The following is a 23209-nucleotide window of genomic DNA, read 5'->3' as shown; positions in this document are numbered from 1 at the left end:
CCTCCAGGGCTCCCTCCTGCACACCCCCCTCCAGGGCTCCCTCCTGCAGCCCCCCTCCAGGGCTCCATCCTGCACACCCCCCTCCAGGGCTCCCTCCTGCAGCCCCCCTCCAGGACTCCGTCCTGCACACCCCCTTCCAGGGCTCCCTCCTGCAGCCCCCCTCCAGGGCTCCGTCCTGCACACCCCCCTCCAGGGCTCCGTCCTGCAGCCCCCTCCCAGGCCACAGTTGCTTGGACCTCTCCTCTGGCTCTCCCCATCACATTCCCTGTGCACCTTTCCTTTCCCTCCATTGCTCTGGGGCTTTGGGTTCATCCACCCATCCCTGCTGGCTCCATCCCAACAGCCGGCTGCTGGCTGGCAGGGCCTGGGCAGGAGGCCAGCTCGCTCTGCTCTCCCCAGGCAGAGTGGCACCACCCTGGCGTCTCCCCAGGGGCCCTCCAGCTGTGCTCCCTTTGCTTTGCCTCCACATCAAGCCTGGCTCCACAGATGCTGTGTAGACCCGGATTCTGTCCTCTGCATGGGCAGGGCATCACCCACCATCCCCTGAAACCCCTGTGGAGAGTCTGCCCACTTGTACCTGGCCTGCATCTGACATTATCCCATGTCCAACCGATGTTCGTCCTCCCTTCACAAGCACGATGTGCTGAGAAGCCAGCAGAACCCCAACTCCAGTGCAGGACTTCTGACCCCCATCTTCTAGTCACGTGTTCCAGTTGTGGGACACAGACTGAAATGGCCAACCTCTGGACTACACGATTGGAGGTCTGGCTCTAAATCACCAAGGCCATAGCCTCTACATGCTCGGGACAGACAGAGGTGATCCCAGAGGTGACCCCAGATGGACCCTACATAAGCCATAGCTATGTGCCCAGGGCTTCTCTGATAGACTTTAGCAGACAAGCCTCATGGGACCAAACCTCTGTGAACAAATGGTGACAGGGAGTTCTCTCGTGAGCCACGGGACTTCTTCGCCTGCTCAAGAGCAAATCACTATCGCAGATGACATACAGAGGGGACAGGTAGCTTTATAACTGAACAGCAGAAACCAGCACTGAAGCCTCTGGCCCCGTGGGGCTACCAGACAGACACAATTCCAGACAGACACAATTACCAGTCTCCGAGTCAAGTTCTCGGCCCTGCATAGCACAGGCTGAGTACCAGGTACCGAGGCCGTTCTGCGGTGCCGAGAGGCTGCGACCAGCCCTGTCCTTTGGCAGAGATGTCAGGAAGCTGAGGGCAGGGGAGAGGACTGGAGCACCCTGGAGCAAGCTGAGTTTTGAGGCTTGGTGCCCAAATGCCTCCCGAGGGACATGGCTATGTCAGAGAATGTCAGAGCCCTGAGGAGCACACAGCCCAGACCGTCCTGCTGTCTGACTGGAGAGTTTGGGTCATGGTATCAGATTTTCTAGACATGTCTATCTCACCACGAGGGCAGATGTGGCAGTCTAACCCAGGGAGGTAGAAGGTGCTAGAACACAGGAGAGAGAGCATTAGGGACACCGAGGGCTGCGCCTGACCTCTGACGTGGGAGCACCTGGGCAAGCTTTCCACCTTGGACGAAGCTCCGTGGAGGGCAGGTGTGCCCGGGTCTAAGACTCCAGGAGCTGCTCGGCCCCAGGAGGAGCTGCCTCTCAGAGCACCTGTCAGTCAGGTCGGGTGTCCCCAGCCTGTCGTTGTGGACATTCAGAGAATTCTTTCCACTCACTCTAGCCGTCTCTGGGCCTTTCCCTAAGTAGCCTGAGACTAGGATTGAGGGGTACCAGGATAACAGGTAATTGTGTTTAGAGCTCTAGTCTAGACCAGCTTCTCCCACCTGGCTCAGAATCTTCCTTGATTTCCCAGGAAATGGCCACCAAGTGCCCCGGTATCTTCCTGCTCTCCTCCCCACCATCCCGTGTGCACAGATACCACAAGGGCCCCTCTCCGGAGAAATTTCCTCCTGCTGATGAGCAGCCCCGATCCATGCTCATACCTCACTGATAGCAGCCACTACGTCAGCTCTAAAAGGCTGATCCTGCCCAAGACAGGAGGTCTGTGTTGTCCTTGACCTGAGGCTGACACACGGGAGGGAGCAGGTGGCCCAGGAGTTGGCATAGCAGCCTGGCATCCTCTTGTCCCCTATTCCTTTCGAGACATATTTCTGGACCTCAGCTCAGAAGGGTTTTATTTATTTGGGGACAGGGTCTCTCTGTGGTCTGAGCCTGCAGCATCCAGCAGGCTTCCCCACGTAGGACCATCCCCGGCTCAGGACTCTTCTGACAGCCCACCGCCCAGACACAATGCCTAAAGAGGAGCAGTAGAGAGATGTCCGACCCTGAGGGACCCAGTCCACCAACCATCTGTCACCTCCAGAAGCCTTGACCACCAGGGTCCTCGGAATGGTCCTTAGGCTGATTTCAGCAGTTTGTCCCTTAGCCAATCTCAGTGACTTTCAGCCCTGGTCATTCCTGGGACCACTCCTCATTGTCACACAGGGGACCTCCTCTGTATCCCACAATCTGGAGGTCCCTTCTGAAAGAGCCACCCCATCTGTGATCCTGGCAGGAGGTCTGGAGAGCCGGCAGTTCCCCTGCATGGGTTCAGAGTCCCACATCTCTTACCGTCCGGGGCCACCCGCTGAAGGCAGTGCAGGGTGTCGCGTGCCATCACCAATAGGGCTAGAAAGCGCTGCAGCATACAGAGAGGAGACACACCCTCGGGCACTCATTCCTTCACTCAGGGTCACGTGGGTGCCAACACTGGAAGCCCAGCGGGCTCACACCAGTCCTTACACAGAAGGAAGCTCTGAGAGAGACTAGTGCGTTGTTGCAGGATATCTGAACGTATTGTGAACCCCAAGATTGCGAACTAGAAAAACCTTGTCATGGTGTGGCTCCGTCCTAGCATACACCTTTAACCCAAGAGCTCAATAAAGTCAACCCTAGGTCGAGAGGCAGAGCAAGCAACCAGGCAACCTTCCTACTTCACTGATGTCCCAGAAGGAAAAAGCCCTCCTTCTCTACACCATCTTAAATACCTTCAACTCAATACCCTGCCCTGTCGACTGGCGGCTTGTCCCCCCTCTTGGCCTAGGGTTGACTTTATTGAGCTCTTGGAATTAAGTTGTGCGGGAGTGCTCAGACACACCACCACAAGGTTTTTCCATTTCATAATCGTGGTGTCCACAACATGTTCAAATATCCCCCAACGTTTGCACACTTGGAAAGTGCCGTGGAGGGGCAGGCAGGAGGTGTGGCCAGGCGGAGGGGCGTAAAGTGGGCTCTTTCTTCCATTGCTAACTAAAGCCTTGGGTTCCTGGCTCCTTGGCTGTCCAAAGGTAGTGCAAAGCAGGCATGAGAAGGTAAAAGAGAGAAAGTGAAGGTATTGGCCCTTGAACCCAGCTACGGTCACTCCTCAGTACGATAGCTCACCAGCTTATGGGGGAACAGGTCAACGCAGTTAGTCAGCTGCTGTCTGGCCAGTCGGCAGAGGCGTGGTATGTCACCAACATTCAGGGGAAGCACAGAGCTTGAGGTTCTGAAAGACAGACACTCAAAGAAAAAAAACCCTCGGGGCCACAGGCCGAGAGCCCCTTCCCACAAGCCCTGGCTGTCCACCGGAATGGCTTCACTCCATACTCAAGGGAGCGGAGGAACAGAGAGAATGAAATCCAACAGCCAGTTTAGATACCACATCAGCCAAGCTTTCCTCTGGACTGGTAATGGGGTAGCCCGGGGTCTTCTGCTGCCCACGGTCCACTTAGAATGCCTCTGTCTATCCTACCCAGGTGACTTACCCTCCTCGGTGCGGAACTTGGCGGGCCCAGGCAAAGGGACTCAGAATTCTCAACGCTGCCTTAGCCCCCAGGTGCTGGCACCTGGCCCTGAATGTGTAGAGGTGGGAAAGGGAAGGGTCTGCTATGACCAGGCCATGATACAGGAGAGACACTAAAAACCACAAACGTCCTGGGAGATGCCAGGGGTCCTGGTGGCTGTTTCTTCTCTACATCTGAAGACTGCAAGCAAAGACCTGAGTGGGGGCGGGGCACAGATCCTCTTCTCAGATGGAAGGGTCAGCCAGGCCACCAGCACCACTGTGGTAAATGGCAGAAAGAAGTTGCCCGGCTCGGGGCCAGAGATATGCAATTACGCTAAGGGGTTTCTCAGCACATCTTACAATTTTATAGGTTCCGAACCCGTTTACACTGCTGAGCAGTGTGGGGGAAACGAAGAAGCTCCGACACCCCAGCTTCGGGAGTACGGGGTCTTGCGGGCCCCCTCTCTGGACAGCTTTCTTAGGAATCCCTGAGCTAGAGTGGCCACCTGACGGTGCTCGTTGGTTCCCTCTGCTGGTCAGAAGCCAACATTGCAGGCCACCAACCAGGCTGCATTCCTCCAATCCAAGATGAAGATGACTTAATTAGTAGAGACACCTGCAGCTGCCTGGCTATGTGGATTCCCACAGGGAAGGAGGGACCTACACCTGCTATGGGCCTCAATAATCAGAGGCTGCTTGGGATGTTCTGCCTTTGTCCAGGGCACAGCCATCCCTTCCGGAGTCTAGCTGACATTCGCTTTCTGAAATAATACTGAGAGCAAAGAGGACAGCGGAGGAGCTGCTGTAAGACAGAGCCCCTCCAGGTGCCCCGGTGCACCCTTGGAGAGCCAGTCAGCTCCTGCAAAGACAGTCGGCTGCCCTGTGTTCCCCCACAGGGGTGAGCCTGGTGCAAAACAGACCACTCCTGCCCACTGCGGGTGTTTCTACTACCTATGTCTTCCCGCCCAAGCCCAGCTACCCTCAGAGGGCACCTGGGTGGTGTTATTAAATAACGGCTTAACAAGCCTGAGGCTTCTGGCCATCCACTGCCTCTCAGGAGCACTTAGGGAGGCCAGGTCATACCTACAAGCTCGACACAGGGGGCTCAGAAGACATGTATTTACCAAAACTGTTCAGACACGGGTAGCTGATCTGCTAACACAGATCATGGCGCTGTCCACATGAGTGGGAGAGAGAAAAGGAGTCCCGTGTCCACAGCTGTGCCATGCATTAACCTCTCAGCAGAGTTGCCTCTAGAGAACATTTGGACATAAACTCTGCAGCTCTGCCTGTCTCCCAGCCCCACTGCTGCCACCACCTGGTCTCTGGGAACCGTCATCCGGGCCTTCTGTTCTGGTCACTATGGTACTTTATGCCAGAAGCCAGATCAGAGTCCTCATGGCTGAACACTAGAATGTAAGGGACTCAAGGGAGTCAGGGAAGGCCAGGAAGCCGCTACCCCTTGCTACTTAGCCATGGTGTGGTCTGGGAGAGACTGTCCATTTGGGCTCCATCTTTTTCAGCCACTGCACAGACCCAGGCACATTAGCCTCGGGCACAGCCTTCCTGACTATCCTGCCTCCAGGGCACCCATACCCATCATCACTCCTGGAATAGCATCTACTGAAATAGCCTGAGAACACCAGTGTTTCCTGGAAGCCCATGGGAAGGGACCTCTGTGTCTCTCCCATCAATGGCCCAGCAGCTACCTCTGTTCCTTAGGCCACAACCACCGACACTGACCTCTGTGCCACTCAGCAATGCCTCCACCTCTACCCCCAGGAAGACTCAAAGATCCATAGGTGTATTTGGGAGCTGCTCCCCAATACCTGAGGGGCTGTGGGGCATTGGGATTGGAAGACAGCCACTAGAGGATGCCTTCTTGGCCTGGTGTTGCCTCTGAAAGAACTGGAACAACAGAGAGAAGGAACCCCAGGGTGGGAGGTAGGGCATCCGACCCCTGTGTGTGCCACCTCGGAGCATCTGTCATGGACGCTAAGACTTTAGGGATGAGTGGAGGATAGACTGGTGGTGTATGAACTGGCTGTGAACACGAAGCCCTCAGGCCTGGGCAGGTCTGGTCTGGTCAGGACCGGCCAGTGCAGAGGACGTGCTGGTCAGTCTGCCTTTGCTGCTGGGAATGCCACTGAGGGTGAGCCATGCTGAAGGCAAACCTCACTGAGGACATTTACACAGGCTGAGTGTTTACTCATGCTGCCTCTGGGCCCCCAGTCCTCGAACCAGGGTGGTGGGCTCGATCTGAGTCCTTTCAAGCTGCCTGCCAGCCAGTGAGGACAATTAGCCAGTCTCAATGAGGACAGAAGAGGTGAGACTCACCCTAATAAATAGAGCAACCCCCTGGGGGTCCTGAGTGACAAGACTGGCCAGAGCAAAAGGAAGCCTTGGGAGGCCATGGCCTGAGGTAGCAGCACCTTGCAGACAGCGGTAACCAGGGAGCCAGTCATGAAACCAACCCCATTCTGACGCCAGGAGGCACCGGACCCCAGGACTTCTTGGAGAGCAACAGTGGCTTGGGGCTAAGAGGCCACTGAGGGTGGAACTCTGTAGAGAAGTTTCTGCTGAGGGAGCTTATAGCAGACCTGGCCAAGGACGACTTGACCTGGCCTGGTGAGAGAGAAGGACAGTAAAGGCTCGAGGGTGGGGTCTTGGGTTGCCATAGGAACCTTGAGAATTGTGTACCCAGCTTCCATTGGGGGTCGCTGGCCCGTGGTGAGAAAAGCTAGGGTGGAGGGGATGAACGGGCCCACACAGTCTATAGGGAGTGGGCGAGCCCACGTTCGGCAGGACTACCTTACGGCTAGTGTTCTTTCCACAGCAGGCAGATGAAGCAGCACAGACAGACAGCCAGCAGCTCCACCCTTCCGACCCCACGGAGAAGCAGCAGCCCAAACGACTACATGTCTCCAACATCCCCTTCCGGTTCAGGGACCCCGACCTGCGGCAAATGTTCGGGGTGAGTGTGCGCACCCCACCCACCCCAGCATGGCGGAGAGTCTCCCCGGGGGACCTCCAGCCGTGATTCCTTAGGAGAGCACAAAGTGGATACCCGAGCTGAGAGTAGGGGTTTGTGAAAGTCTGCCTCTTAAGATTCAAGTGATCACCTGGTCCCCTGACAGAAACCTGCGTACTGGTCCCCTGATGCCTGTCCCCAAGAAGCCACGAGTACCCCTGGGCTCCCACAGTCTACCTGGAGGGACAGCCCAGCCTCAGCCTCACCTGTGTGTCTGTCTGACAAGACTCCCCTCTTCCAGGCTGATGTCCTGGCTCCCCAGGGGAGGGGGACCTTGCAAATACAATCGACTGGAACCAAGCAGCCAGTGGTCCCTTTCCCAGGTGCTCTGGGCGCTGCCCTAGATTTTGCACAACTGGGCCCCAGTCAGGGCAACCCCACTACAGGCTACTCTGGAGTCCTGCTTCAGACCTGAGCACCAACTCAAGTTCTGGTGTCCATGGGAGGTGGGGCTGCCATGGAGAAGAAGGCTGGGGATGGGGGAATATGGTACAGCTCCCTGAGCCCCTGCTCTGGCTACAGAGAACCATGTAGCCTGCCTCTGCTCTGTCTCTATCCTTGCCTCAACTCCCCATGTTCTGCCTAGCACCGGCTGGCTCCCTCTACCACACAACGGGCAACCCAGACGCTGAGGAAGTCTCCACCCTCTGCTCAGTCTTTCTCACACGGCTGGGATATGTAGGGTGCCTCTGAGTAGCCCCGTGTGACCCTAGAATTGTGCTCCCAATCTTGGGGTGGGTTTCACTGGGTCAGTGAACCCTCAGGTGATGAGGTTATCATGCCCTCTTGATTCAGAGGACTCTGAGCCTGGGTGTCTTAAGTTAAGCGGCTGACACTGTGGTAACCACAGGTCTGGGCGCTCACCTTGTGGCTGACACTATAGGTAATCACTGACTTAGATCTCACCCTGCTCTTAACTCGAAGAGTCCTAACAGAGCCCAAGTGTCACGTGTCTGGGTTCTAGAACGAGGTAAAGGGCTCCCTTCTTCTCAGAACCTGCAGACAAGGGCCCTATAGCCAGTCCTGTCTCAGGAATGTGTAAGGTGAGAGGAGCCCTCATCAGTTACTGGCCCAGGATGCTGCCGGCTAAGGGCCTTGCTGGTATTGTTTGGAGATATGGGTTACAGGTTCATGGTCTCGCAGACCACTGAGGGAGACAAGAATAATCATGGAGACTACAGGCCAGCTGGAGGGCTGGAAGGGACTGACCAGAGCCAGAACAATGTATTCTGACTGGCAGAGCATCCTGTGCTAGTGGGAAGCCAGGGAGCCAACACACAAGCCTTTTCCACAACAAGGGTGCAAACAGTACTGGGTCCCAGGAGCCAGCATGTCAGGCTCCATCCCCCTCCCGCGCCCCCGTCCCGCCCACCTAGTCCTATCCCTGGTCTTGGGTCCTTCACTGGAACATCTTCTGCTTGCCAGCTTCCACCCTCCTCCCCATCTCAGAGGGGCCTGCCTGAAGGTCCCTCTCAATCGAGGCTCCAGATCTGTCATCTCTACTGCCATTTCCCCGGCCCCAGCTCATGAACCTCCCCTCTCCACAAGCTTATTCTGGAAAAGGCCTGGCAGAGGGCAGATTGAGGGCAGATTAATACCTTGGGCATTCTATCCCAAGGCCAAGGCCAAGGTCCAAGGGGATCCCGGTGCTATGACGCATGCTCCTTAAGAAAGACAAAAGCCTCCAGAGGAAGACGGGGTGGGGAGGGGGGGGCGCGTCCCTTGGGTCCTCTTTACCTGAGCCTGGTGGCATCTAGGGAGTGAATGGGTAAGGCTACGCTGTCATAACCCCTTTCTCCTGTCTTCCACCCCATCCTCTCTCTGTCTCTGCAGCAATTCGGGAAAATTTTAGACGTGGAGATCATTTTTAACGAGCGGGGCTCCAAGGTGGGTGCCGCACAGAGGCCGCCACCATTACAGCGCGCCGGCTGTAGGTCCCGCCAGGCTAACCTGTGAAATGTGCGTTTCCTTCCTGGAGAGCTTCGCGCCCGCTCGCTCGCTCGCTCGCCCGCCCGCCCGCCCGAGGACCCCTGAGCCACACGGGTGCTTGTACTCCCTGCTCTTCTGCCCCCGCCCCCAGCTGTCTGTTGTTGCTGCCAGGCTGCTTCTCTTCTTTTGAGCTGCCAGGACCTCCTGCTTGCATCCCAGAGCCCCCCAGCCCCAGCCCCGGGTCTGGGTCCCCAAACCCACCCAACCATCCTTAGAGCCAGGAGGCTTGTGGGAGGAGCTGCAGAATCTGTAGACCGGGAGGGCACCCAGCAAAGATAAGCTGTGCTCCCCTCTCCAGGAAGACACACACACACACCCTGGGCTCCCGGAGCCAAGTTGGGGAGGACTGTTCCCCCATGGAGCCCAGCTTCAGTCTCTCACCCCAAAGTGGGGTTACGGTAGCAGGCATGGCCCCTGGCCAGGTTAGCATCTCTTTGGCCTGTCTTCCCGGTGTCCCACATGGTGAGTGCTGGCTGGTCTCAGGCTGGGCTACCAACTGCCCTTGCCTGGGGCCACCCCTGCCCCCCTAGTACAATCTCCTAGTGCTGGCACCAAGACAGACTTCTGACACTGGGGGCTGTCCTCCACTCACCTGACTTGCCCCCTTCTCTCTCCCGCCCCTCCCCCACCTCTCCTACCCTCTTCTCATCCTGTCTTCTGTCTGTCTGTCCTCCTCTGCTCGCAGGGTTTTGGGTTTGTAACTTTTGAAACTAGCTCAGATGCTGACCGAGCCCGGGAGAAGCTGAATGGGACGATCGTAGAGGGACGGAAAATTGAGGTGCTAAGATAAGTGTGCGGCGTAGCAGGGCAGGGAGGCCCTGAACAGCATGCCCCATCCCTGGGCCCCCCACCAGCCTGTGGCTGCTGCCCACTCTACAAAGAGCCTGACAGAGGCCTCTAACTGGAGCAGGGGCTGCCCCGGAGAGCAGCCTCTCACCTTCATCTTTTGGCTGAGCCTAGCACCTGTCGCCCTGACCCGTTGCGGCTTGAGGCTCCCTCCGAGGTCTCCTCTGACCGCCTTCTCCCCCACCCCCACCCCCGTGGAAGAGTCCCATCCCTATCCACACACACAAGGGGCCCCAGAAAACATATGAGGCCAAGTGGTCTCCGGGGCTATAGGCAGCTCTACCTGTCCCTGACAAAGAGGGTCCTCCCCTCGGGCGGCCTCAGCTGCAGCCTTGTGGAATCTCGAGACAGAAGTGAAGCTAGCAATGAGCAGGGAGCTGAGAGGGTCACCCAGATAACCCACTTCTACCCGTTTCCTCCTTGTTGATTCCCCAGTGTGGCTTTGGGGTCCAGAACTGGGCTCCCCAGGCATGCCTGAAGCAGAAGGGATAGCAATTAAAGAGGGGGCCTAGAACCTCGGGAGCTGAGGGGTTCTGAGATCCCTGACCCCGCCCACTGCCCAGGCCTCGGGGCTCACACAGCATAGACGAGGCATGTGGTCCGGACCTCTTCCTCAGGCACTGCCTGGTCCACTCCCACCTCCCTCACGTCCATATGGGCCACCTCTGTCCTCTGTGTCATTGTCCCCTCCCCCCAGGCAACCTGAACAGGCCTTACGTGTCTGGAAAACAGGAAAACAGGACCCGTCCCCGGGTCTATCTTTCTCATGCTTTCCTCGTGCACCTTGTTCCCAATGGCCCCCACCCTTAAATTCCATGCTATAGAGAAAGGTCAGAGTCCCTGCCCTGGGAAAAGGGATGCTTGTTCATGGTGGTGGGAGTAGCCATCTGGCACACATATGAAAGGGTCTTAGCCTGAAGGAGAATATCCTGGAATCGGGCCTGCTAGCCAGCCTGGGGCTATCTCAGAGGGCCTCAGCTTCCCGGCAGTGTTGGGCTCTCCTGAATGGAACTGCTTCCTGGAAAGCATGGGCGAGGGTCCTGGGCCCAGCTAGGAACAGCTTAGGAGCCTCCGTGGCTTTCCTTCCCAGAGGCCACACCCCAAGGGTAAAGCCAGGGTGGCTGAGGGCCTACTATGAGACCCATGTGCTCACCCTTCCTCTCTATCTCTGGACAGGTCAATAATGCCACAGCCCGGGTCATGACCAATAAGAAGCCTGGGAACCCATATGCCAATGGTGAGAACCCAAGCTTTCCCAGCATGCTTTAGGGGCGGGGATAGAAGCCTGGGGAAGCTGAGGCAGCAAAAGGCCAGCCTTCCTGGGTGCTCAGCTGTTGTCCCTGCCCGGTATCCCAGCTTTCCCAGTTCCGTCCTGTCAGAGCAGAGTGGCCAGCTGAGACGGGCACCTGGGGTCACCCTCACCACCCACATAATATCTGGCGTCTCCAGTCAGAGCCCCTGAGCTTTTCCAAATGTCCACAGCTCTCAGCGGCCATAAAGACAGGGAACGTGTGCGGTGGAGGGTTCCTGGGAGACTAGAGTCGCGGGGAGAGGGCTCTGTGGTCTGGTGTGCTGTCCTCGTTCCCATACAGGGGACAGGCAAGGAGGGGCCGGGGGCCTCGGTCAAACTTCCAGATCCCTCTGAATCCCACTCATCTCATCCCAAAACAGAAATATTTGGAAATTGGGCTCAGTTGGCTGAGTCTCTGCCTGGTGCGCACAGAGCCCCGGACTCCAGCCCCCAGCATCACTTAAACTGGGGAGGTGGGGTACACACCTATAAGCCCAGCACTTGTAAAATAGAGAGAGAGGATTGTGGTTTAAGGCTAGCCTTGGCTACTTGAGACCCTGGATCCAACCCAGCACTGCTTAGGGCTGGGTAATAACAATTGCCATCTGTAAGGGCATCTCGGGGCTGGGGTCACTCGGGGCTGGGGTCACGGGTGTCAGTGTTAAGTGAAACGCTGATAATGAGAAGGAGATGTCCTTTCAGCCTTGAAAGGATCAGCTACACCATGAAGCTCCCAGCGGGCCCACACCATGAGTGGACTATACGGTTATGAGTACCACACCTGCTGGCTACTGGCAGCTTGAGTCTGCCAATGCTGATAGCTGTCTCCATGGTGACTTCTAGAGAGACTGTAGCGAGGGTCTGCTCTGCCAGGGAAGAGCAAGTCTTCCCCGAGGGTAGTGGCTGTGTACGGGGACCATGTCTAGCTCTTAGAGCCTACCCAGGAGCAATTTCTGTAGTGGGAGGGTTGCACCATCTGTAGACAACACAATGACCCGCCACTGCACGGAGAGAGGATGGACCACACCCCAGCTGCCCCAGTCCTCAAGAGATGGGTTATATGCAGAGCCGGGTGAGTCTCTAGGGCCGAGGGTCTGCGAGGCAGGGCAGTGGGTCAGACAGAGATCAAGTGATGCGGTGTACTAGCTGGGTTTTCTGTTGCTGTGATAAATGCCTATGACCAAGAGCAGCCTGAGGAAGAAAGGGTTTATTTGGCTGATCACAGTCTGTCACTGTGGGAGGTCGAGGCAGGAACTGAAGCAGAGGTGAGAGAGGAAGACGGCTCAACCTGGCTCACTCAGCCTGCGGCTCATACCATCCAGGACTACCTCCTGCCTGGGGTGTTACCACTCACAGTGGGCGGGGCCCTTCCACGTCAATCATTAATCAAGAAAGTGCTCCACAGGCTGGCCCACAGGCTTGTCCCACAGGCTTGCAAACCACAGGCTTGTCCCACTGGCTTGCTCCACAGGCTGCTCCACAGGCTTGCTCCACAGGCTGGTCCACAGGTTTGCTCCACAGGCTTGGCCCACAGGCTTGCTCCACAGGCTTAGCCCACAGGCTTGCTCCACAAGCTGGTCCACAGGCTGGCCCACAGGCTTGCCCCACAGGCTAATGTGATGAGGTCATTTTCTCACTTGAGGCTCCCTCTTCCCAGATATCTCCAGATTGTGAGGGAAAAATCTGCTTAACTAGCAGATGGGGACTCTGGCCACTTCCGGCTTAGAACTGAGGGCCAACAGCTTCCTCTCCCTGCTTTTGCAAGGACTTGGTTCTCAAAATTCTGAGAACTTGAAGGTGCCCTGGATTTACCAAAGTCCCTAGAGTGTCACCGCTAACTTCTGCTACCTGGTAGGTAGGCTTGAGGTGAACAGGATGTGTGGGTGGTGTGACCGAGGAGTGGTCACTGTAGGGGACGGTCTCATGAGAGTGGAGGATGCGCCTGACCCCGCAGCACCCGTCAGCCATTGCATCATGACCACCACTAAATTGATGAAGGCCCCTCTGTAAGAGATGGATGTTCTAGTGGCCTGAGAACTTGAACCTGGTCCTGTGCAGTGTGCCTCAGTGATTCTATAGCCTGGGTGAATAGACACAGTGGTCTAGCCAGTGTGGCCATCAGCTACAAGAGCCACAGGCATCTCAAACAACTCTCTGGGACCCTAGACAAGGTCATAGAGGCAGTCATGACATCCACTAGAAAGTCTCTCTCCAAGGTCAGCCACCCTGAGGAGACCCGCTGTGGCAGGGAAGAGGCCTGTCGGCTTCTGTGCATCCATGGGACGTGAGTGGTCCATAGCACTGCACCACAGCTAGAGCCCCCTCCTCCCTCCCCACTCTTCCCTCAGATACTTGGGTCACACCGCTGTCTGAGAAGAACAGCAGACTGAAGAGTGTTCTTGCACAGAATAAGCCCAGTCCCGGCCAGCCTTGTCCCTGTCTGGCTCCTCAGGGGTACTGATGTAGGCTGACATCAGGAGGTGACAGAGGCAGGAAGCTCTGCTAGCCCATCCTGCTGTAGGAGACTCGTGCCTCACTGCCTCCAGTTGCCAAGCAAGAATCCCGGAGCTTCAGAGGGACAGCCCTGGGCTCACAGTGATGTGACCGGAGGGGAATTGGCTCGTGAGAGCTTTAATGCTCAGTATTCTGAAATTCATCCTTGGGGGGGGAGGGGGCTTGGGTCCCCACGGTAAGAAGCAAGCTCACCAGGTTTTACCAGGGGCCCTACCGACAGTAGACACAACTAGCCTTCCAGGTGGGTCCTCAGGCTGTCTCTGGTAACCTGTGGGGTCCACGGAAGCAGAGCCAGCAGGCAAGGAGACGTTCTCAGACAGCCAGAACTGACAAGGTGCCCAGGGCCACTGAAACCGGAGGCAGCCCCGGACTCTCCTCTTCCCTAGGGAAGGTGGGACTCAGACCAGCACCAAGGTTCTGCTCTGTTATGACCCATCCTGGAAGATGAGATCTTAGAGTAGATGTCTCCAGATTCCTCCCCTGATAACTAACTTTAGCTATGTGGAAGATTCCAGTTTAGACACAAGGTGGGACGCTAGTGGACTAAGGGTAGTAGAGGGTAGATGTCACCTGTTACCTGCCCTCCTGTGTAACTTCCATGTACAATCTGCTACAGTCCATTGACACCTATGGCCAGTGGCTTAAGTCCCCTCTGCCCCTCCTCAGCATGCATGAGGAGACCTAAGTGAATGAGGAGGGTGAGTGAGGTAATCCTTAGTCAGCTACCATCTGACCTGTAGGAAGCCCACTGGAATCCAGCTGGCTTCTGCCTCTGGAGGCCCCAGGGAACCAGGGCTTTGCTTCCGAATCCCGGTGGGACAGGTGGGGTTGCAGATCCCAGCTGGAGTCCCAGGGAGAAGCCAAACACACACACACACACACACACACACACACACACACACACAATCAGTCTATCTCTGAGTGTAAAACAGGGAGGTTGTAACACCTGCCCTAGTGCATGAGACAGATCCTCAGGAGTGGTTACATTATTTATGGTACATGAGACCTACCAACCACCATTATTATTCTTTTAATGTTTTATTTAGTGGTGTGTGTGTGTGTGTGTGTGTGTGTGTGTGTAAGTATATCATAGTATGTGTGGAGATCAGAGAACAACTTCCACCATGTAGGTCCAGGGACTTGAACTCTGGTCACCATGTTTAGTGGCAAGCTCCTTTACCCACTGAGCCATCTTGCTGTCCCTGTCACTATTCTCCTCTTCAATCCAGTGGCCTTCCTCCCTTCTTCCCCAGCAACCCTACAGAAAGACTTGGAATGAGAGCGCAGAGGGTGGGAGCCGTCACTCAGGGAAGGGAGTCCCAGGCACGTCAGGGCAGCAGGGAGACTTTCAGGCAGGAGGTGAGGAACTCCTATCAGTGAATCCTTTGTCCCAGCTTTGGATACAGATGTTTTCAAGTTGTATCTCCCCTTTCCATTGTACCCCAAGTTTCTGATACCCCAGAACAAGGATGCCCAGGAGCAAAGTGGGGGAAATCACAGTGCAAGGAAACCTAAGAATCCCGGTGATGCCTAAGGGGGTTGCCGGCTACTCTTCCAGTAGCAGGTGTATAGGGAGAGGGACCTAGGTCAACGGCCACCTTCTCCGCCCATCCCTGGATGGGGTCCTACCCTTTGCGGAGACTAAGCATTAAAGCATCCCTGAAGGCCTAGCTACCCATGGCCTTTGGAGGTCCCAGACATAAGGAGAGGTGACAATACGTATGGGAAGCCAGAGGTTGTGTTCTTTTGTGTTCTAGGCTGGAAACTAAACCCTGTGGTAGGAGCAGTCTATGGGCCTGAATTCTATGCAGGTAATGGCAGGGAGGACGGGAGCAGGTGGGAGGGGGGGTGGGGCAAGCGGGGCTGTAAGCCTTGGCCCTCTCTTCGCTTCCCCTCTCCCACTCTCTTGTGCCCCTTTTTGCAGTGACCAGTTTCCCCTACCCCACCACGGGCACCGCCGTCGCTTACCGGGGTGCGCACCTGCGGGGCCGGGGCCGTGCTGTGTATAACACATTTCGAGCTGCACCACCTCCGCCCCCCATTCCAACTTACGGAGCGTGAGTACCTGGAAGGGGAGGCTGAAGGGGGCATGGGAGGCAGTTAAGGGGGGGCTCAACAGCCCTTCCAGAACCATGGGGCAGGACCGGTGGGGACCTCAGAACCCAGGGCTGCATCTGCCTGCACCATCACTTCCCCAGCATGGGGGACACCTCCAGGGCTGGCTGGCCTCTGAGGGACCATCAGCATGGCATCTGAATGTTAAATGGGGGCGTGTGTCAGCCCCATGGGTCCAGCAAGTACATTCTGGGAGGCCTCTTTGGTCCCTTTCCTGGGGTCCTGCCCTCTACTGCTGAAGAGGACAGCTGTCTGGGGGCGGGGGATAGCAGGAGCGGGCTGATGGGCCCCTGGGTTCTGAGAGAAAGGAGCTGACCAGCAAGGGTGTTACTCTATTGTTATACCAAACAGGGCACTGGAGCAAACGCTTGTTAAAATGCCAGTCCCGTGGGCGGGGCTGGCACCGTGCCCCCTCCCTCCTCAGCAGACACCGGAGCCGGCCTACCCCACCTCTCCAGCGTTCCCACCACTCTCTTGTCCGTTTGCTTCCAGGGTCGTGTATCAGGATGGATTTTATGGTGCTGAGATTTATGTAAGTGTAGCCCTGGGGAGGGGAAGGGCAAGTCCAGCCTTCTGTCTGTGTCCATGAGAAGTCCGTCTGCCCTTCCGTCCTCCTGCCCTTTGGACTCGGTGCTTCGTGCACCTGTGCACATAGACCCATGGCATCTCTAGAGATGCCAGCACACCTCAGTCTGGGTAATCTGTCCTTGCCTTGTCCATGGCTAATGGCTGTCCCAGGAGCCCTTTAAGTGAGCGTATGGCATCCTGTTCCATGTGGCAGAGGGTTATATGAGGGACATCAAGTGGCCCTCTCCCATTCCAAATAGTACTAAGAGCAACATCCTAGAACACTCTTGCCTGATGTGGAGGCCCTGAGAGACCAGAGGCAGGCCCCGGTGTCCATTCTCTCTGGGTGAGGTTGTATGCCTCGTTCTCCCTTTGAAACTATGCTCATCACTTTCTGTGGCTCTGAATTCCCACAGAACGACCCTGGGTGTAACTGGGCCCTGCGCAGCTCTCTGTAGCTAAGGACCCTCTGTCCAAGGCTAAGGCATTATCTGACCCTTCCAGGGCCCCTTCATCTTTCCCAGTATTCCAGACTGTCCAGAGTCCCCAGTGGGTTTCCTATAACTGTCAGCATTCAAGATGTGGCTGGTCTGTGGGTGGGTCGGTGGGCACTCAGCATGTGCCAGGACCAGCACGCAGCCAGAGATACAATCACTGCCCACTGGTATGCACTGAAATTACAAATGGCTGTGAGGAAGGAAGGAAAAAGGAAGGAAGGAAGGGAGGGAGGGAGGGAGGGGGGAGGGACAACCCTACCTCATCTTAAATAGCAAGGTCCTCAGACCTCCCAATCAGACCCACAGTCCAGGTTCTCAGGCCAGGATCACCTAAGCCGCCTCATGCCAAGGTGGGAGTGCGAGGTCAGGCCCAGGAGGCCTGAGGGGGTCTGCAGCCCCTCCTGAGAGCCTGGCCCTGCTGGGTCTATGTTCTCCAGCTTCTCTGCCTCTGCTTCAGCAACAGTGAACCTCACTAAATCCATCTGCCATCTCTCCTTCCCACCTCCCCTGCAGGGAGGCTATGCAGCTTACAGATATGCTCAGCCAGCAGCCGCCGCTGCCGCCGCCGCCTACAGTGACAGGTAAGACTAAGAGCGGCAGGCTACACGGGGGTTGTGGTGGGCTCTTTGGAGGGTGGGCTCAGGCAGACAGGAAGCCCACACAGGACCTGTGGGTGCCTGTGTCTGGCGAGAGCAGGGTCTGGAAGGGAAACCAATCCAGACTGAGCTCAGAGATCCATGAGCCCGTGAACCCCTGACTGGTTACTTCCTTCTAGCTCAGGGAGCAGCTAACACCTGATTCTCAAGAGGGGGTTTGACAATTCTCAGGTCCCCTTACAAGTAAAACAACGGGGCGCCTCCATTTGGCCTCTGGAGAAGGCCCAGTTTATATATCTGGGAGCACCCAGACCTTCCTTCACCCAGCTGTGAGCATGCCCAGGATTAAATCTGTGCTGGCTTGCTTTGTTCAGGGGCCAGTCCTCGACAGAGGCTGAGCCTAGTGCCTTTAGCTTCAGAGTGTTCCTGTTTGGGCCAGATAGTAGATCTGCCTACAGGAAGCTGTCACACTTGTCCATGTGCCCTGGTGGCCTGGGAGCTGTTAGAGTCCTCCAGTATTGGTGGGACCTTCCAATCCATGCCCTCCTACAGTTGGTTGTGCTACCTCGTAAAATGTACAAGGCATGCATGACCCAGGCCTGTCCTCTAAGAACCTGTCACAGCACAGATTAAGTGAGCAGAGAAGGTCACCTGGAACAGGGTGCCAACTCTTGGGTCATAACATTGCTGGTCCCCACCTCCATCTCTCTCTTCTTTCAAACCTTTTTACCCAGCTCTTAACCCTAGGTCTTGCTGGGGGCAGAGTCAAACAAACTTGCTAAGAACTTGCTAACTTGCTAACTTGCCCCTCTCCGTGTCACCACTCAGAACACATTGCCGTCCTAACGCAGGGGCAGTCTGCTAAGTCTTCCTTCTAAACCGGAAGGAGGGTCAGGCAGCTGAGAGGGTCTCATGGGGGAGGAGGCTGGTCTGGGAAGGCTGGTCAGCTGGTGCCTGCCTCAGCGGCTCCTCTCCCGCACCCCCTCCCCGCTCTTCCCTAGTTATGGTAGAGTCTATGCCGCCGCTGATCCTTACCATCACACCATCGGCCCCACAGCAACCTACAGCATCGGAACCATGGTAAGAAGAGCCACCAGGAAGGAGGAGGAGATCCGTCCTGTCATGGGTGGGGCGAGGCTGCAGGGAGAGGCTGAGACCTCTCTAGCCAGTGCCTAGTTCTGGAGACTTTGGAAGAACTATTGAGAGGGAGGGTCCAACCCTCCACATGGACCACACCTCTGGGAAGCGTAATGACCACAGTCCCGTCAAGGTTCCTCCATTCCCAGTATCAGGAAAGCAAAGGAAATCAGGCCTTTCCTCCCTGCAGGGGCTCCAAAGGCCTGGCAGTTTGGGCAGATGTAACCCATTCCTCCTAGTGAAGTGCCTGAGGTTAACCCCTCGAGGTTCCATTCTCACTTGGCAGGGACTAAAGTGCAGCAACTCTCTCTCACCAAACCCCCTTCCCAGCCTGCCCTGGGACACTGAAGATACGGTCCCCAGCAGGGTGGGAGAGTCGGTGGGTTGGTGTGTGTGTGTGTGTGTGTGTGTGTGTGTGTGTGTATGTGTGTGTGTGTGTGTGTGTATGTGTGTGTGCCCAGACGTCAACACAGCCCGGCCCCTCTGTGCCCCAGTCTGTGTCCAGTGTACACCTACTTCCTGTGCCGCCTACACCCCCAGGGATGTTGTGTGTTTTTAGCTTGGCATCCAGCATCAAAGATGAAAACATTGGGGAAGGGGGAGCATAAAGAGAGAGAGGGTGGAGAGGCAGCATGGAGTTTTTATTTTTTCCTACCTCCCTTGGAATTTTTGTCTTTGTTGATTTTTAAAAAGGCCCAGATGTCCTGAGCGGGCCTGTAGGGTCTCTAGCGAGGAGGGCACCACAGCCACACAGGAAGAGACCATGGGCCCTGAGGGCCCAGACTGCCTGCAGAGCGCAGCCTCCAGACAGCTGCAAGCTGACCACTGCCGCTGGCTCCCAGACCCTCTTGTTTCCCGTTTATTTCATTTTTACTGCTTGGGAGGCTTTCTCCAACTTTTTCCTCCTGTATTTGCTATTTCCCACACACACACACCCCGTTTCCTGCAAAGCCTGGGGCTGGGGGGTGGGTGGGAGACTCCATAGAAACCTCTCCGGCAGGACACAGAGTGAACCTAGGAAGCCCTGGGAGGCTCAGAGGCAGGGCAGGAGCTGTGATGAGCAGGGTGCCTCTCAGGCTTTAGTGACTCCAGAGCCTTAGCCTAGGAACCCTGTCAGGATTGTCCTGACTTACCCCACAGGCATGAAGAGAGCACACATTTAGATGCCCTCCACCAGAGGGCACGGTGGGCTCAACAGAAGCCCCAAGAAGTGGCACAGAGACAGGATAAAAGTCTGCAAGAGAGGACCATCCCTCCCAGCCCCAAGACCACCACCACAGAGGGACTAGGCCCTCAGGTTGCCATGACAACCTGAAGCCCATTCTTCCCACAGAAATACCGTTGGGGGAAAGAAGTCGGGAATTAGCTAGTTCTTTTTCTTTCTTTCTTTCTTTCCTTTTTCCTTATTTTTTTTTTCTTTTTGATTTTTTCCTCCCAATGCCAAAAGATGGTACTGATTGGCTGTTTTTCATCTTTGATGTTGCAGGCTAGCCTCTGCCGAGGAGGGTACAGCCGCTTCACCCCCTACTAGCAAGAGACCCCCTCACAGCATTCACACTACACCAAACCAAACCCTACAGGCCCAACACCAGGCACAACCGCCCGGAGGACAGTGCGCCCCTCCCTGTCAGCGACCAGCGAGCTGACCCTCTGCGACTCTAAAGTCCATAGATTTTTACCTCCAGCCAGCTGGTCTCCCCACCCCACCCATGCTGGTGTGTGTGTCTCTGACCCTGGTTTTCCTGTATGTCTGAACCTTGGTTTCCTATCTTGACGTTGTTGTACGAGCCACTTCAGGTACAGTATGCATACAGCGGGAGCCAGGCCGGGGGGACGGCAAGGTGCCCTGCCAGGGCCATGCCCATGCCTCAGGGCACCACGGGCCCTCGGGGCTCCGGAAGTGCCAGGCCAAGCCTCCCTCAGAGCCACCTCGGTCAGCCCCTGCAGGTCTGGCCATCCCGGGTTTGCCTGCTGACAGAAGAGTTCCAGGCCTAGTCAGTGGGGTCTTCCCAGTGGGAGGGGCTTCCACCCACCTTTCACAAAGTCTGTCAGGAGTAGCTGCAGGCCCTCTCTGGACTTGCACCCAGCCGAAGTTAACGTTTCTATTAAGGTTTACTAATGATCCAAATAGTCACAAGCACGCTATTCCATGTGCAATACTGCCGTGGTCACCCTGGCTCTGGGATTCCTTACAGACATGGAAATGTCCCTGCCCCAAGGTCACCCTGCATTGCCTGTGGACCTGGAGACCCCTCCCTGAGCCTGACCACCCTGGAGCTGATGGCTCTGGGAATTTGTTCTTGACCTACAGAGCCACCCTACCCATCCCCAAGACCCAACATACCTTTTGCAGAGGTCCATTCCAGGAAAGGCCAGAGTTCCAGTCGTCAGGCCTGGGACACAGTATCAGCTTCCTTCCTCTGGTCTCCCTGCAGCCCCTAAGCCTCAGTTAGCATGTGTGTGCCTCTGTGGCCTGTGGGGACCCACCTAGCTCCACTGCCTAGAGTCCCTGAAGTCAGGCCGAAAGCCTAGAGAACTAGCGGATGTTAATCCCTCCACTCTGGGGGTTCAGGGCCACAAGGTGACCAAAGCTGTAAGTCCCATCAAGCCCCCTCTCCTCCACCATACCCTGCCCTCTACCCACTCTCAGCCCTGTCCATCGCTATGAGATGGTCTAGCTTGTGGTGTGGTTCCAGAAGCTGTGGTGGGGGTATGGGCAGGATTGGAGGGGGTGTGGCCTCAGGGGAGCTATAGGGGAGGTGTGGCTTCAGGTCGGACCCCAGACCACAAGCTCGGTCCCCCCCCCCCCCCGCATGCTGCAGCCGCCCCTCGGAAACTGCAAGCCCTCCTTTCTGTTTCTGTTGTAGTGAAACCTTCCACCGTCTCCTTCTCGGACCATGAAGGGCAAAAACAAAAAAACAAAAAAAATCACAAAACAAAAAACAAAACAAAAAAAGATGTTAAGATCCAAGCAACAACAGCAACAACAACAAATACCAACCAAACCAAGAGGCATCCAACCAAGTCCAAGTCCACGTCTGGCGTACACCCGCACCGAGGGAGCTCGTCCCCCAGGGGGCGCCGGAGAGTGGCTTTGCCTGGCTGGCGGTGTAGTGGGGACGCGGCCAGGCGCTGGGGAAGACCTGGAGGGGAAACGTGGCCCGTGGGTGTGGGGCGGGGGGCTCCGGTATCTATCCAGTCTTCCTTTCCCACCCTGCTCCCCAGACAGGGGGTTCCTAGGGTGGACCAGGCCCCTGAGAAGGAGCGGCCAGCTGACTTGGGCTATTGCCTGCTGAGCCCTGAAGGGGCTGGAGCAGTTAGGGGCCAGCGGCTTATCACTCATCCCAGGCCTCCAGCCTCATTGAATGTTGCTGCCAGTGCCGCCAGCTATCCAACCAGCCGCCCTGGATTCCAGCTCCCAAAGCAAAGGGCTGACTCGGCTCCAGAACTCTGGGGCACCCCATGCTCCGCTCCCCTATGTGAGAAAGCTTCCGGCTACAAAGAACAAAGAAAGCCCAGCCAGCGAGGACCCAGTCCTCACGCTGTGAACGTGGACAGGTGGGCCCTTGGGCACAGGGTTGTTTGTCGCGGCAGCCTCCCTGAAGGAGGCTCTGTGGGCTCGAAGGCCGGCTGTCTGCTAGGACCCAGCCCTCCTTTCCACTCCCTTCTGTAGGCTCCGTTCTGCTGGGGAGCGGGGATTGAGACGGGCCAGCCCTGGGCCGCACCTCGAGGTTGGGAGTCAAGGTGCTGTGGGTCTGGAGGGCCACAGTCAGAGCAGGACCCATGGGAAAGACAAGGGATGGGGAAGGTCTGGGCTGGCCCTGCCACAGGGAAGGCCGGCCAGGCTGCGGCCCGTTTGCTCCCAGGGCAGGTAAAGTGCGGGAGTCACCGGAAAGCAGCAGGCCCAGCGGATGGAACAGGGAAGAGGTATCAAGAAGCCCCCGGGCAAGGCAGGGATAGGTGGAGTAGGGTTAACAGCAAAAAAGAAAAAAAAATAAATAAATAACAGAAACCAAGGCTCCCGACGCGGCACCACTGTCTCATGACACCTCAAAATAAATCACCTCACTTTCTATCCAGCATCAGCCACAGAAGCTATGGAAACGGAACCCTCCTTTTCTATTCCTGATGTACATAGCCCCGCGCCTGCCTCCGGCTCTGTCCTCTGTACAGAGCCCCTTGCCTTCTGCTGTTTCGGACCCTTTTCCCGCAGCCCCTCCCAGGACTGCAGCCGAGCCCCAGGCTTCCTTTCTTACCATTCTGTATGCTTCCACGGTGTGACCATTCAAATTAACAGTATTATTATTAAGATTAATAAAGATTTCTTTCTTCAAACCAGGAAGGCTCTTTCCGATTTAGCAGCTCCCGGCACGGAGGGGTGATGGGGCACCCAAGGAATGGGATTTGGGGACCAGCCCTTAGACAGGCAGGGTTTTTTTCCTGCCAGGAGGTAATGGGGAGACTGTACACCAAATAAATAAAGCAAATAAGTGAGGTAATTCTGAGCCCCTTATTCAAGTTGGCCTGGTGCACCGTAGCCTAAGACAGGCTAGTGGAACAGAATAGCCCCGTGGCTTCTGCAACAAGTCACACCTAAAGAAGCAGAGGCATGCTGGGCATTCCACAGCCATGGTGTTCAGGGAGGGAGGCCACTGTGGTGTGGATGTCCTGAGCTGTGACCCTACACTCATTTCAAGGTGACCACTGCAACGCCAGCCTCTTGCACTGTCCCAGGACAGTGAGACAGACAAGGACACTCCTTCTAATGGAGTCAGGAAAGAGGGAGGAAGGGGAACTGGGAGGCAAGGGCTGAGGTCTGCACGGGGGTCCA

The 23209-nt window shown here is 56.5% G+C and overlaps 1 protein-coding gene across 11 annotated transcripts in view; it reads left to right on the top strand.

Annotated features, from left to right (window-relative positions):
- Rbfox3 (RNA binding fox-1 homolog 3) overlaps nucleotides 1–22717 on the top strand; it is a 425904-nt gene extending 403187 nt beyond the window's left edge. For 5 of the 11 annotated variants that reach the window (XM_029545665.1, XM_029545667.1, XM_029545666.1 and 2 more), the window contains 10 exons: nucleotides 6632–6769; nucleotides 8660–8713; nucleotides 9501–9593; nucleotides 10838–10898; nucleotides 15224–15277; nucleotides 15391–15523; nucleotides 15933–16113; nucleotides 17159–17226; nucleotides 18243–18321; nucleotides 19865–21064. In XM_029545665.1, the coding sequence (XP_029401525.1) occupies nucleotides 6632–6769; nucleotides 8660–8713; nucleotides 9501–9593; nucleotides 10838–10898; nucleotides 15224–15277; nucleotides 15391–15523; nucleotides 15933–16113; nucleotides 17159–17226; nucleotides 18243–18321; nucleotides 19865–19909 (906 nt within the window). In that variant the 3' untranslated portion in view covers nucleotides 19910–21064. Of the gene's footprint in view, nucleotides 1–6631; nucleotides 6770–8659; nucleotides 8714–9500; nucleotides 9594–10837; nucleotides 10899–15223; nucleotides 15278–15390; nucleotides 15524–15932; nucleotides 16114–17158; nucleotides 17227–18242; nucleotides 18322–19864 lie in introns of all 11 variants that reach the window. The other 6 variants (XM_021211389.2, XM_021211393.2, XM_029545670.1 and 3 more) reach the window with 6 other exon arrangements.
- The last annotated feature ends 492 nt before the right edge of the window (nucleotides 22718–23209 follow it).

This window comes from Mus pahari, chromosome 14 (genome assembly GCF_900095145.1).
Source record: "Mus pahari chromosome 14, PAHARI_EIJ_v1.1, whole genome shotgun sequence".
Lineage (NCBI taxonomy): Eukaryota > Metazoa > Chordata > Mammalia > Rodentia > Muridae > Mus > Mus pahari.
Note: the sequence above shows the minus strand (reverse complement) of the source record. Positions and strands in the feature narration are given on the sequence as shown.